We start from the raw sequence: 12,134 nt of genomic DNA, 5'->3' as shown, positions 1-12,134 counted from the left end.
TTGCCAGAGAGCTAGGGATGGCAATTCTGAAGAAAGCACTGGTAAGGTTGGAACAAAGGCAGTCAGAAACATGTCCTTGGTTTAAGAAGCAAACACATTCAGGAGGACAGAATGGCAAGGTGAAGAAGCAGGGCCTGGCATTCCATATGGGGAGATGATCACTTTTGACACCTGGCAGCCATTTTAATGTCATCCCTGGGGGGGTGGGGCACATGATGTGATTCAGGGCTGCTGTCTACACTGACCTTTGGCCTGGCCTGCCTCTGCTCTCAGTTGCCCATCCTGGATCCTCTGCCCTCACCCATGCCTCATCTCCAGGTATCTGGGGCCCAGGCTGGGGGGCAGGGCAGGGGGGGTGCCTGGGCAGCCCTGTCCACCCCCATAAGAATACCAGGTCCTCCCTTGTTGCCTGCTGCCGAGGTTTGACTTCTTCCAGTGCTTTCCCCATCAATCCTGCTGCTGTTCCCCAGCCCCTGCCTGATCATGACTTCCCATTTCAGTGGCAATCTTGTTTCCACCCACGCCCGGCAGCGGCCCAATTCCTGAGGCGACCGGGGAGGGGGCTGCGTGGGCTGCGTTAGCTTCCCTCCTCCAGCAGCCTCTAATCTTCTCATCCCCAGGCAGATCCGCTAGGAAATCGCAGGGCTGTGTGCATGAGGGCAGCGGGCCTGGCCCTGGGCTGAGAGCATGGCGTACTCGCATCCTCCTTAGAATACATAGTCTGGTGGCCCCTGGCACTGGGCCAGGGCTCAATGAGGCTCCATCCCGAGGGGCAGCTGGTTGGAGGAATGCAAGGGGGTGCAGCCCAATGGAAGGGGTGCAGCCCAAGGAATGGAAGGGGGTGCAGCCCATTGGCACCGAGCACGATGCCCTGCCACTTCTCTGGGCCCCACCAGTGGGGCTGGAGGGATCCTGACCCCAACTTGGCCTGGGCCCACCCTTGCAAGGTTAGGGGACACATTGGAAGAGAAGCAGGGAGGTCTGGGGAAGGGCTCTGTCTGCAACCTGCAGCCCACTGTACTTGAGCGACCCACAAGCCCTCTATGAGCTGATTGGGAGACTATGCTGCCTACACCGGCAAGGGTCAGATCATGCAGGTGTGATGTCTAGCATGTGTGGACCACCTGTGTGCCCAGGCAGGTAGCTCTGTGTCCACAGTGGACACTGACTTCTTTCTGAACCACTCACTTGCCTCAACCTGGCCTCTTCCCAAAGCTCCTTCTCTGGCATTGGGATTTTTGATCTCTCTCAACTGCAGAATTCCCCACATTGTAAAGATACAAGGCAAGATGTACCTGTTCTAGGACACACAGGTGGTCATGGGAGCAAGGCCTGGGTCCCTCATGACAGGGTAGCAGGGACTCCCACCATAGCTACCCAGGATGACATACAAGCTCCCGTGGACCCTGCCTTACCTGGACCACCACCTGCTGCACCTGTGCTTTGCTCCCTTTGCTCCTTCCCACTCTAGAGTTACCAATCAGGTCTGCTCCAAACCCTCCCCTAGGAAGCTTTCCTTGATTTCCCCTGCCGGAGGGGGTCAGCACCCAAGGGCTCCCCCTTAATGCTTCTGATCATTCTGACCAGCTTGAGAGTTATTCCAGGCCTGTTTGAACCCTCCACCTCCCCACTCTCTAGTCGGTGAGCCATGTCAGGGCCATGTTCACCTCTGTATGCCCAGCAGCACCTGCCACAATATTTTGCATGCAACAGGAGCGCAGTGAATGTTTGTTAAGCTGAATTGAAAAACCACGTGATAAATCATTGACAGTAAATGACTAATAAAGTAGTTGGTAAGATGAGTAAATAAACAAGTTAATGGATATAAAATGAGTATATAATGAATAAACAGGTACCTAGGTGGGTGATTGAATGAAAGAGCAAATGAGGAGTGATGGGAATGGATGGATGGGTCAGTGAATGAGTAAGTAGAGAGCTGGATGGATAAATGGGTAGATGGAGAGGACTGGTGAATGAGTGAATGGTTTGTGGGTTGACAGATGGATGTGGGGGTGGATTAGTGAGTGGAGGGATAGATAAGAGAGCAAAACTATGGGTGATAGATGAATGGACAGATGGATGGGTGGATGAGTGAATGGATGGGTGGACAGATGGATGGGTGGATGAGTGAATGGATGGGTGGACAGATGGATGGGTGAATGGATGGATGAACAGGTAGGGTGTGTGTATGTGTTTATGAATGAAGAGGGGTTGACGGATGGGTGGTTGATGGACGGATAAATGGATGGGTGAATGAATGGGTGGGTGGGTATGAGAATGAATAAGTGGGGGTTGATGGATGGATGGCTAGGTGAGTGAGTGAGTGAATAGAGAGGAGGACTGGTAACTGAGTAGACAGATTGATGGCGAGGTGGACAGATGGATGGGTGGGTTGGTGGGTGGGCGACTGATAAATAGATCGATGGCTGGATAGGGAGATGTACGGATGAGTAGAGAGACGGAAGAATAAGGGGGTAAGTGAATAGATGGGATGGTGATAGGTGCACAGATGGATGAGTAAATGGGTGCATAGGTGGGTGGATGAGTAGATAGATGGAAGGATGGGTAATGAATAGGTGGATGGATGGGTAAATGGATGGATGATGAGAGATTGATGGATAGATGGGTAGTTTGATAGATGGCTGAGTAATGATGGAATGGATGGAAGGAAGTGAATGGACAGAGGGATGACTGGGTGGGTGAATGTGTGTGTGGTGTATATGGGCCCACTGGCCAACTTACCACAAGGTTGCCAATGACCATAACGAGCAAGAAGACAAGCAGGCACAGTGACTGCCCGGACACCTCCATGCAGTCCCACATGGTCTCGATCCACTCCCCACAGAGGATTCGGAAGATGATGAGAAAGGCATGGAAGAAGTCCATCATGTGCCAGCGGGGCAGCAGGCCTGAGTCACTGATGCGGTACCTCTGCTCTGAGTAGTTCTTGCCAAAGAGCTGCATGCCCACCACAGCGAAGATGAACACGATGATGGCCAGCACCAGCGTCAGGTTCCCCAGGGCCCCCACTGAGTTTCCGATGATCTTGATGAGGGTGTTCAGGGTGGGCCATGATTTGGCCAGCTTAAAGACCCGCAGCTGCGGAGGGAGGTGTCCTTGTGAGGGGCTCTGGTTCCCGCCGCCCATGGACACCCTCACCCCCGCTAGCTCCTGCCTGAAAACCCAGGGGCCCATGGACACCTGCTTCTCCAAGAGCACACACTGCTGTTTTTCTCGATAGCCTGAGGGCAGCTTCGCTGGGCTCGGCTCTGGGAGTCAGGTCAACATCTCCAGCTTCATCTCCCCAGCTCATTCTTGCTCTTCATCCCCACATCAGCTTCCTGACCACCTCAGGCTCATTTCTAGGAACTTCCCAGTAGATTTCTCCAGCATGGAATGGCCTTCCTCTTCCAGACTCATCTTCATCAGGTCAAACCATCTTTGATTTGTCCAATTGCCTCCAACCTTCTCTCCTCTCAGTTATCACGGAGAAGGGGGGCGGGGGCTTAGCATGTATTGAGTACCTGGTGTGCCAGGCCGGTGCTTAGGATGGCTCACCTCACTCAGAGCTCCCAATAACCACATGGGGTCAGCACTATTAATCCCTCCTTTGACAGGTGAAGAAACCAACCCTTAAAGATGGATAACTTTTCTGAGTCCATTAGTTCATGGCAGTGGAGTCAGGATTAGAAGCGATAGCTTAGACTTTCTCTGCTGCCCCTACCAGCCTGCCTTTCAAGCCCGCAGTGAACCCACCACCATTGCCCAGACTTCCTCCAGGAAGCCTTCCCTGATCTACTTCCAGCCCCATGTGTGGACCTCTCAGACATTCTGCCCTCAAAGAGTGGTCCACAGACCAGCAGCTTCGGCCTCACCCAAGACCTACTAAATTAGGCACTGCGGTTTAACAAGATCCCCAGACGATTTGTTGTGTGCATAAGAGTTTCCAAAACGCTGACTGTGAAACCAGCAGGGAGAACCCCAGGAGAGCTGTCAGCAGGCCTAGCTCTACCTGTTATTTGCCATGTGGCTTTTGGGAAATTCATTTCACTTGGGTCTCCTCATCTGTGAAATGGGTACGTAGTAATACTAGCGCCTCTCCTTGGATACTATGAGGACTAAAGGGGGCATGGTGAGCCATACAGGGCTTTGCAAGTCATCAGGATGGCCAACCCAATAGTTTCCCCAGAGGGATGTCTCCCATCTCGCCCCCCCCGTGTACCCCCCCACATCACTAGCACTGGGGTACCCAGCAAATAGCTCTTGGGCGAAGGCATGATGGATCAGCGTAAGAGTGACTGAGTGGTGACCTCAGAGGAGGCTGCCTCAGTGCCCCAGGCCCCCACCCCGCCCCCCTGCAGTAGGCCCAGCCAGGTACCAGGCGGAAGGAGCGCAGCACTGATAGGTTGCCCATGCGGGACAGGCCCAGCTCCATGAGGCTCAGGATGACAATGATGCTGTCGAAGATGTTCCAGCCCTCCTGGAAGTAGTAGTAGGGGTCCAGAGCGATGATCTTGAAGGTCATCTCTGCGGTGAAGATCCCTGTGAAGACCTGAGGAGGAACAGAGAGATCAGGGTTCCCAGTGTTTGGGCTGGAAAGACCCTTGGGCCAGGAGGGGTGCTCTGCTCTCTGACTCTTGCTCCCGTAGGGTCCCCCTTCTGGGTTGCCAGCTGTAACGGCACCCTGGCTCCCAGTGGGTGCTTGCTCAGCCATGGCCCACTTGGGGCTACGTGCAGCCTGATGGCCCAGCTCCCTCTTGGGCTCACCACCCATGATCTGCCAGGTTGGCCCTCAGAAACAGCCAGGCCCACCTCAGGCCCTGCAGAGACTTGGAGCTCCAGGAAGCAGCTGGGGGCAGGGGGGCTGCGGTGGGGGTGACACAACCCAGCCTGACACCTTCCAGCCCCGTGTCACCACAGGAAGCACGCTCACTCCACATGTGCCAAATACAAACACATGCGTCCCCGCAAACACTCATGGCTTTCGTGGCTCAGGGCCTCTGCCCATGCTCTTCCTGCTCCACCTTGTCCACACGCTGAACTCCTGTCTCTGTTAATGACAGCCACCCAACTCTTCTTGGGAGCGTGACCACGTGCCAGTCCTGGACTGGAATGCTCTGCAGATGTTGCTTCTTTTAAACCACCCGATAACCCGATGAGGAAAGTACCATCATCCCCATTTTACAGGGAAGGAAACTGGGCACCGAGAGGTTAAGTAATTTGCCTGCGGTTGTGGCCAGTATGTTGAGAACAGGAAATGAGCTCGGTGTCGTTCTTCAAGATGTAGAGCAACCCCCTCCGCCTCCTGGAAACATTCCTGAGGTAGGCAGAGGGGGTTTTCCTCCATTTGTTGACACAGTTTGGAGCACCCCCCCACCCCCCCGCCAGCCCAGGCCAGCAGAGTCCTATGGTCAAGGAGCCCATCGTGTGGCGGGCCACGCAGCCGCGACCATTTCCAACCGCTCCGCAGTGCGCCAACAGCCTCGAGGGGAGAGTGGTTCCCGGAGGAGGGGATGTCCTAGGAGGGCATGGCTGGCAGGAAGTTGGGCCCGCATACGGGGCCCTCTTGGAGCTGAGGGGGTTATTGTGAGGGTGGTGAGGAGTCACCGAGGTCTTCTGTGGGTGAGGGCTGAGGTCAGAGGGCCAGACCATTCCTGGGGACAGTACCAGGGCTGTGAGAGAGGAGAGGTCAGAGATAGGGAGGCTGAGTAGCTTGCTGGAGTCAGCAAAGAGGGGGGATCTCCCAGGCCTCGGCACCCCTTGTGGGGGCTCTGTGCTGAAAGAAGGGAAGGAGGGATACCTGACCAGCCCTTCCCCACGCTGCTCAGATAAGGCCCTGTGGCAGTGGGTTGGGGGGCAGGGATTGCTATTGGCCCAGGGGGCGAGGCACCAGGATGGTGGGCAGGTACCTCTGCATTGCCACACAGGGCACCACTCGCCAGCCAGCCCTTATGACTTCAGGGCTCCCGTCAGGGCTTGTGCCCAGAGAGAACTGTTCTCCCACCAGCTGGGGTCTTAGGGAAGGGAGGGCCCGTGATATCTCTCAGCCTCAGCTCCAGTATCTGGGCTCCCCTCACGTGTGGGGAGCCATCCTTGGATTCTTCTGCCCCCTTCCTCAGCACCCAAGCTTGTCTCTGGGTTCTGTACCCATAACTTTTCCATCCCCTCTGACTCCATCCCCTACTGCTCTTCCAGCCTGTTTGTCTCCTCGCTGTTCCTTCCTCAGGGCCTTTGTACCTGCTGCTCCCTTTCCCTGGGCCATCTCCCCTCCCCCACCCACAGGGCTCACTCCCTTCAGGTCTGGGCTTAAAAACCACCTAATGGATGAGGCTTCCTACGCTTAAAATCATGACCCCCCCCCCCACCAAACTCCTCCTCCCTCCTCTCTGCTTTATATTTCTTTCCTTCACTTACCACCATGTGACAAACTGTATATGTAGCTACGGATTTGGCTAGACTGTAAGCTCCACAGGAGGGACCTTTTCTGTCTTAGTGGTACAAGAATAGTGCCCAGCCAGTAGGCAACCTACCAATATTTGTTGAATAAGCATACACATAGTTGGATCTTCGACCTTCAGCCCCTGCGGTGCCCCGTGTCCCTGCCCTGGGTCTCCCTGAGAACCCCTAAGGGTGGGGCCTGGGAAGCCCCTTCCTCTCACCCCTGCTGGCCCTCAGGTCTCCTCCATCACCTGTCTGAGCAATGCCAGGGTGGGTGTGTTCTTAAGGCCTGTTCACCAGACCCACGAGCGCTAACACTCATTTCTGGGAAAGGAGCTCAGAAAAGATCCTGCCTCACTTTGCCCAAGCGCAAGTCTGTTTTGGCAGCAAGAGAGCAGATATTAGTTGACATTGGAAGTCAGAAGAAAAAGACAGCAGAAGCTCTTGGGGAATGCCTCTTGGGGGAAGTGGTAAGGAATCCACAGCATCACCTGGAAGCTCTTTAGAGATGCAGAATCTTGAAGACCCCTGACCTGCTCGAGCAGAACCTGCATTTTGACTAGATTCCCAGGTGATTAGAAGTTTGAGAAGTGCTATTTTTGAGTTCTCAAACGTGGTGCACTTTGGAATCACCTAGGGAGCTTTAAAAATACAGATGCTTGGGTCCCACTCCCAGAGATTCTAGTTAAAGTGGACTGGAGTGTAGCCCAGGAGCTGAGTGTTGTTGTTGTTTTTTAACTTCCTAGGTGATGCTAATATGCAGCTAAGCTTGCGAACCACTGCTTTACAAGTGCATACATTTTGGTGCCAGACTCCCCCTTCCAAAGGAAAGCCCAGGCTTTCTAAGGCCCTGTGATCGAAGCTTGATGGCTTAAGACATGTAGAGAATGGCAGCAAGACTCAGGTTCCAAAGCTGGGTCTGCCACTGTGTGATCTTGGGCCAGTTTCCTCATCTGCCAGAGCCTCGAGTGTCCTCATATGTAAAATGGGGTAACGACAGCTCCATCGGACGTTACTAAGAGTTAGAGCTAATGGATGCAAAGCGGATGCTCCCTACCAGAGGGCCATTATTGTTATCATAGGCAGAATTTTTTATGACTGATGAGAGGAGCCAAGAGCGCCAGGCCCAGGCAGGGGCTGCCTTCAAACAACTCTGCATGTTTTATAGGCTCACTGGGATCTGGCAGGCAGAGACTGGGAGGGTGGGGACCAGCTTTCCCTGACTCCGGGCAGGAGGGTCACTGAGCAGTGCTGATGGTGGCTTCCCAGGAAGTGGAGGGACTTTTGGGAAACTTCAAATTCTCCTTGACCTTATTTCTTTAATATCTTTAATGTAAACTTGCTTTTTAAAGCTTAATTCCCAGGAACATCTTCAATGCCAATTAAACGCGATCTATGGCATCTCTTTTCCTCCCTCCTTCCCTCCCTCCCTTCCTTCCTGAACAGATGTGGAATATTCCACTGCACAGATGTGCCATAGTATTTCCCTGTGATGGGCATTCTTTTGTTCCTATTAAAAACATTACCATAATAAATATCCTTCCACATACTTGTTTAAAAACATCTTGCCCAATTCTTTTCTTAGGATAAATTTCTGGAAATGGAATTGCATAGTCAATGAGCATTTTTAGAGATTCTGACACATACATTTTAATTGCACAATGGTTGGAGATTGAAGGATGCACAATACCCTGTCTTTGCTGCGACTTGCTTTGAGACATAAAATGTGGTCATTCTGTAAATATTCCATGTGAATTTTGTTTAACTATTGGGTGCTGTGCTCTGCACATTCATTAAGTCAAGCTTTTCATTTCTTTTATTCAAGTCCCCTAGATCCTTGGTGACCTTTTGTAAGCTTGACCCATCAGTTATGGAGGGTGGTCTCTCACTAAGATTGTGGTCTTGTTAAATTGATCTTATTTTCTGCTTTACATGTTTGGAAGCTATGTAATTTGGTGCATCCAGGTAGAATTATAGGTTTCTGGTGAATTGTTCCTTTCATCTTTATGTTTTGGATCTCTTTATCCCTCAATAATACTTTTTCTTTAAAGTTTATTTTGTTTGATACCAATATAAGTCCATCAATTTTCTTGATAGTATTTGCCTGTTCTATCTTTTCCCCATCTCTTTTTCTTCAATCCCTTTTAGGGACTTGGATCCCAAAATATATCTGGGTATCTTCTGTAAAAAACATATAGCCACATTTGATTTCTTTACCAAACCAACAATCTGTCATTTAACTGGTGACAGCGGTCCCTACCTCTATTTATTATGATTTCTGGTATATTTGGACCTATGTCTTCATTTTATTTTGTGTCTTGTTTTTTTTTTTTTTCTCTCCTTTGTTTTCTTCTATTAGATTGAGTTATAAAATTTCTCCATTTTCCTCTCTTCTGGCTTGGCAATGAAAACTTCCCATTCCTATCCTCTTAGAGGTTACCCTAAAAGTTTTAACAATCAGGCTTGAGTTAATAACATCTAAGGTATTTAATATTTCAGAGTATATATGAACTTTAGCCTGTCTTACCTCCAATCCCCACTCCATGCCTATTTTATGTGCTACAGGGCCAGTGAGCAATGCTGATGGTGGCTTCCCAGGAAGTGGGGGGGGATGTTAAAGTTCCAATGTTTTAGTTCCTACTTTTTATACCCTCCAATCAGCCATTCTTATTACTATTGTGTTTACAGCCAATGCTTGCCTAGCTTTACCCACATTCTTACTATTCCTTTCAAGTTCTTCTCAAATCCTGATTCTGCAATCATTTTACTTCTTTCTGAAGTACAAATTTTTGTTATTGTTTCAGAGATACAATTTGTATGTGGTAGAATCTCAGTATTTAGTATCTTTTGTAAATGGCAGGACAATGGATATAGAATTCTAGAGTGTCCACTGTTTTCTCTCAGAACTCTGGAATGATTATTCCGCTGTCTTCTGGGTTTTGTTGAAGCTACTGTGGAGTTTGCCATCTATCTAACTGCTGTTCCTTAGTAGGTGATCTTTCTTGTTTTGGTTGCTGTATGATGTCTTTGCTTTTGACGTTCCTTGTGTCTAGATATTTTATTTATCCTGTGCAGGACATAATGCAATTCCTGAATCTCAGGGTTCATTTCAAGATAAGAGAATGGGGGCAAAAGGATGTTCAAGAAAAGAAGAGGTGAGAGTTGATCCTATCAGTTGTGTGCTTGACCTCATTCTGACTCCATGTCTCTGAACCTTGATTTCATATTTTCTGTCTCTTCATCTCTCTACATTTTGGGCAACCTCCTTGGATCTAACATTATATTAATTTAATTCTCTCCCTAGCTATATGAATGTGTTATTTGTTGTGTGTGTGTGTGTGTGTGTGTGTGTGTGTGTGTGTGTGTGTGTGTTTTAAAGATTTTATTTGTTTGACACAGAGAGAGAAAGCACAAGTAGGCAGAGTGGCAGGCAGAGGGAGAGGGAGAAGCAGGCTCTCCACTGAGCAAGGACCCAGATGTGGGGCTTGATCCCAGGACCCCGGGATCATGACCTGAGCCAAAGGCAGCTGCTTAACCGACTGAGCCACCCAGGTGCTCCATGAATGTGCTATTTGATTTATACATTGAGATTTTAATCCCAGTGGCTACATTTTCCATTTCTAGAAATTTGATTTGGTTCTTTTCCAAAGCTGTCATATTCTTTAATGTCTTTAGTTATTATGAACATTCTTATTTTATAATATGTATTAGATAGTTATATTATGTGACATTCTTAAGAGGATAAGCATATGTGTGTGTGTCTGTGTCTATCTGTCTGCTGACTCTTCCTCATAGTGGACAATTTCCTTGTGTGTTTTGTAATTTGGAGAATATGCTTGGCCTGGGTTAAAAGTGTGTCTTTCCAGAGCATTCCCCCTAAGGTCAGGAACGTGGCAGGGATGTCCACTATCACCACTGCTATTCAACATAGTATTAGAAGTCCTAGCCACAGCAATCAGACAACAAAAAGAAATCAAAGGCATCCAAATCGGCAAAGAGGGAGTCAAACTCTCACTCTTTGCAGATGATATGATACTTTATGTGGAAAACCCAAAAGACTCCACCCCAAAACTGCTAGAACTCATACAGGAATTCAGTCAAGTGGCAGGATATAAAATCAATGCACAGAAATCAGTGGCATTCCTATACACCAACAACAAGACAGAAGAGAGACAAATCAAGGAGTCGATCCCATTTACAACTGCACCCAAAGCCATAAGATACCTAGGAATAAATCTAACCAAAGAGGCAAAGGATCTGTACTCAGAAAACTATAAAATACTCATGAAAGAAATTGAGGAAGACGCAAAGAAATGGAAAAACGTTCCATGCTCATGGATTGGAAGAACAAATATTGTGAGGATGTCAATGCTACCTAGAGCAATCTACACATTCAATGCAATCCCCATCAAAATACCATCCACTTTTTTCAAAGAAATGGAACAAATAATCCTAAAATTTGTATGGCACCAGAAAAGACCCAGAATAGCCAAAGGATTGTTGAAAAAGAAAAGCAAAACTGGCGGCATCACAATTCCGGACTTCCAGCTCTATTACAAAGCTGTCATCATCAAGACAGTATGGTACTGGCACAAAAAGAGACACATAGATCAATGGAACAGAATAGAGAGCCCAGAAATGGACCCTCAACTCTATGGTCAACTCATCTTTGACAAAGCAAGAAAGAATGTCCAATGGCAAAAAGACAGTCTCTTCAACAAATGGTGTTGGGAAAATTGGACAGCCGCATGCAGAAGAATGAAACTGGACCATTTCCTTACACCACACACAAAAATAGACTCCAAATGGTTGAAAGACCTAAATGTGAGACAGGAGTCCATCAAAATCCTAGAGGAGAACACAGGCAGCAACCTCTTCGACCTCAGGCGCAGCAACTTCTTCCTAGAAACATCGCCAAAGGCAAGGGAAGCAAGGGCAAAAATGAACTATTGGGATTTCATCAAGATAAAAAGCTTTTGCACAGCAAAAGAAACAGTCCACAAAACCAAAAGACAACCGACAGAATGGGAGAAGATATTTGCAAATGACATATCAGATAAAGGGCTAGTATCCAAAATCTACAAAGAACTTATCAAATTCAACACCCAAAGAACAAATGATCCAATCAAGAAATGGGCAGAAGACATGAACAGACATTTTTCCAAAGAAGACATCCAAATGGCCAACAGACACATGAAAAAGTGCTCCACATCGCTCGGCATCAGGGAAATCCAAATCAAAACCTCAGTGAGATACCACTTCACACCAGTCAGAACGGCTAAAATTAACAAGTCAGGAAACGACAGATGTTGGCGGGGATGCGGAGAAAGGGGAACCCTCCTACACTGTTGGTGGGAATGCAAGCTGGTGCAACCCCTCTGGAAAACAGTATGGAGGTTCCTCAAACAGTTGAAAATAGAGCTACCATATGATCCAGCAATTGCACTACTGGGTATTTACCCCAAAGATACAAATGTAGGGATCCGAAGGGGTACATGCACCCCGATGTTTATAGCAGCAATGTCCACAATAGCCAAACTGTGGAAAGAGCCAAGATGTCCACTGACAGATGAACGGATAACGAAGATGTGGTGTGTATATATACAATGGAATATTATGCAGCCATCAAAAGGAATGAGATCTTGCCATTTGCAACGACGTGGATGGAACTGGAGGGTGTTACACTGAGTGAAATA

The 12,134-nt window shown here is 48.8% G+C and overlaps 1 protein-coding gene across 7 annotated transcripts in view; it reads right to left on the bottom strand.

Moving 5' to 3' along the window:
• Positions 1 to 12,134, bottom strand: part of SCN5A (sodium voltage-gated channel alpha subunit 5) — a 97,300-nt gene that overhangs the window by 31,109 nt on the left and 54,057 nt on the right. For all 7 annotated transcript variants that reach the window (XM_073901874.1, XM_073901877.1, XM_073901891.1 and 4 more), the window contains 2 exons: positions 4,379 to 4,552; positions 2,743 to 3,099 (listed from right to left, as the gene is read on the bottom strand). In XM_073901874.1, the coding sequence (XP_073757975.1) occupies positions 2,743 to 3,099; positions 4,379 to 4,552 (531 nt within the window). The remainder of the gene's footprint in view (positions 1 to 2,742; positions 3,100 to 4,378; positions 4,553 to 12,134) is intronic.

The sequence above is a fragment of the Callorhinus ursinus genome, unplaced genomic scaffold (genome assembly GCF_003265705.2).
Source record: "Callorhinus ursinus isolate GAN/ISIS: 27379988/994484 unplaced genomic scaffold, GSC_fseal_2.0 scaffold1, whole genome shotgun sequence".
In the NCBI taxonomy this organism is placed as follows: Eukaryota; Metazoa; Chordata; class Mammalia; order Carnivora; family Otariidae; genus Callorhinus; species Callorhinus ursinus.
The sequence above is the reverse complement of the archived record's forward strand: the minus strand, read 5'-3'. Positions and strand labels throughout refer to the sequence as shown.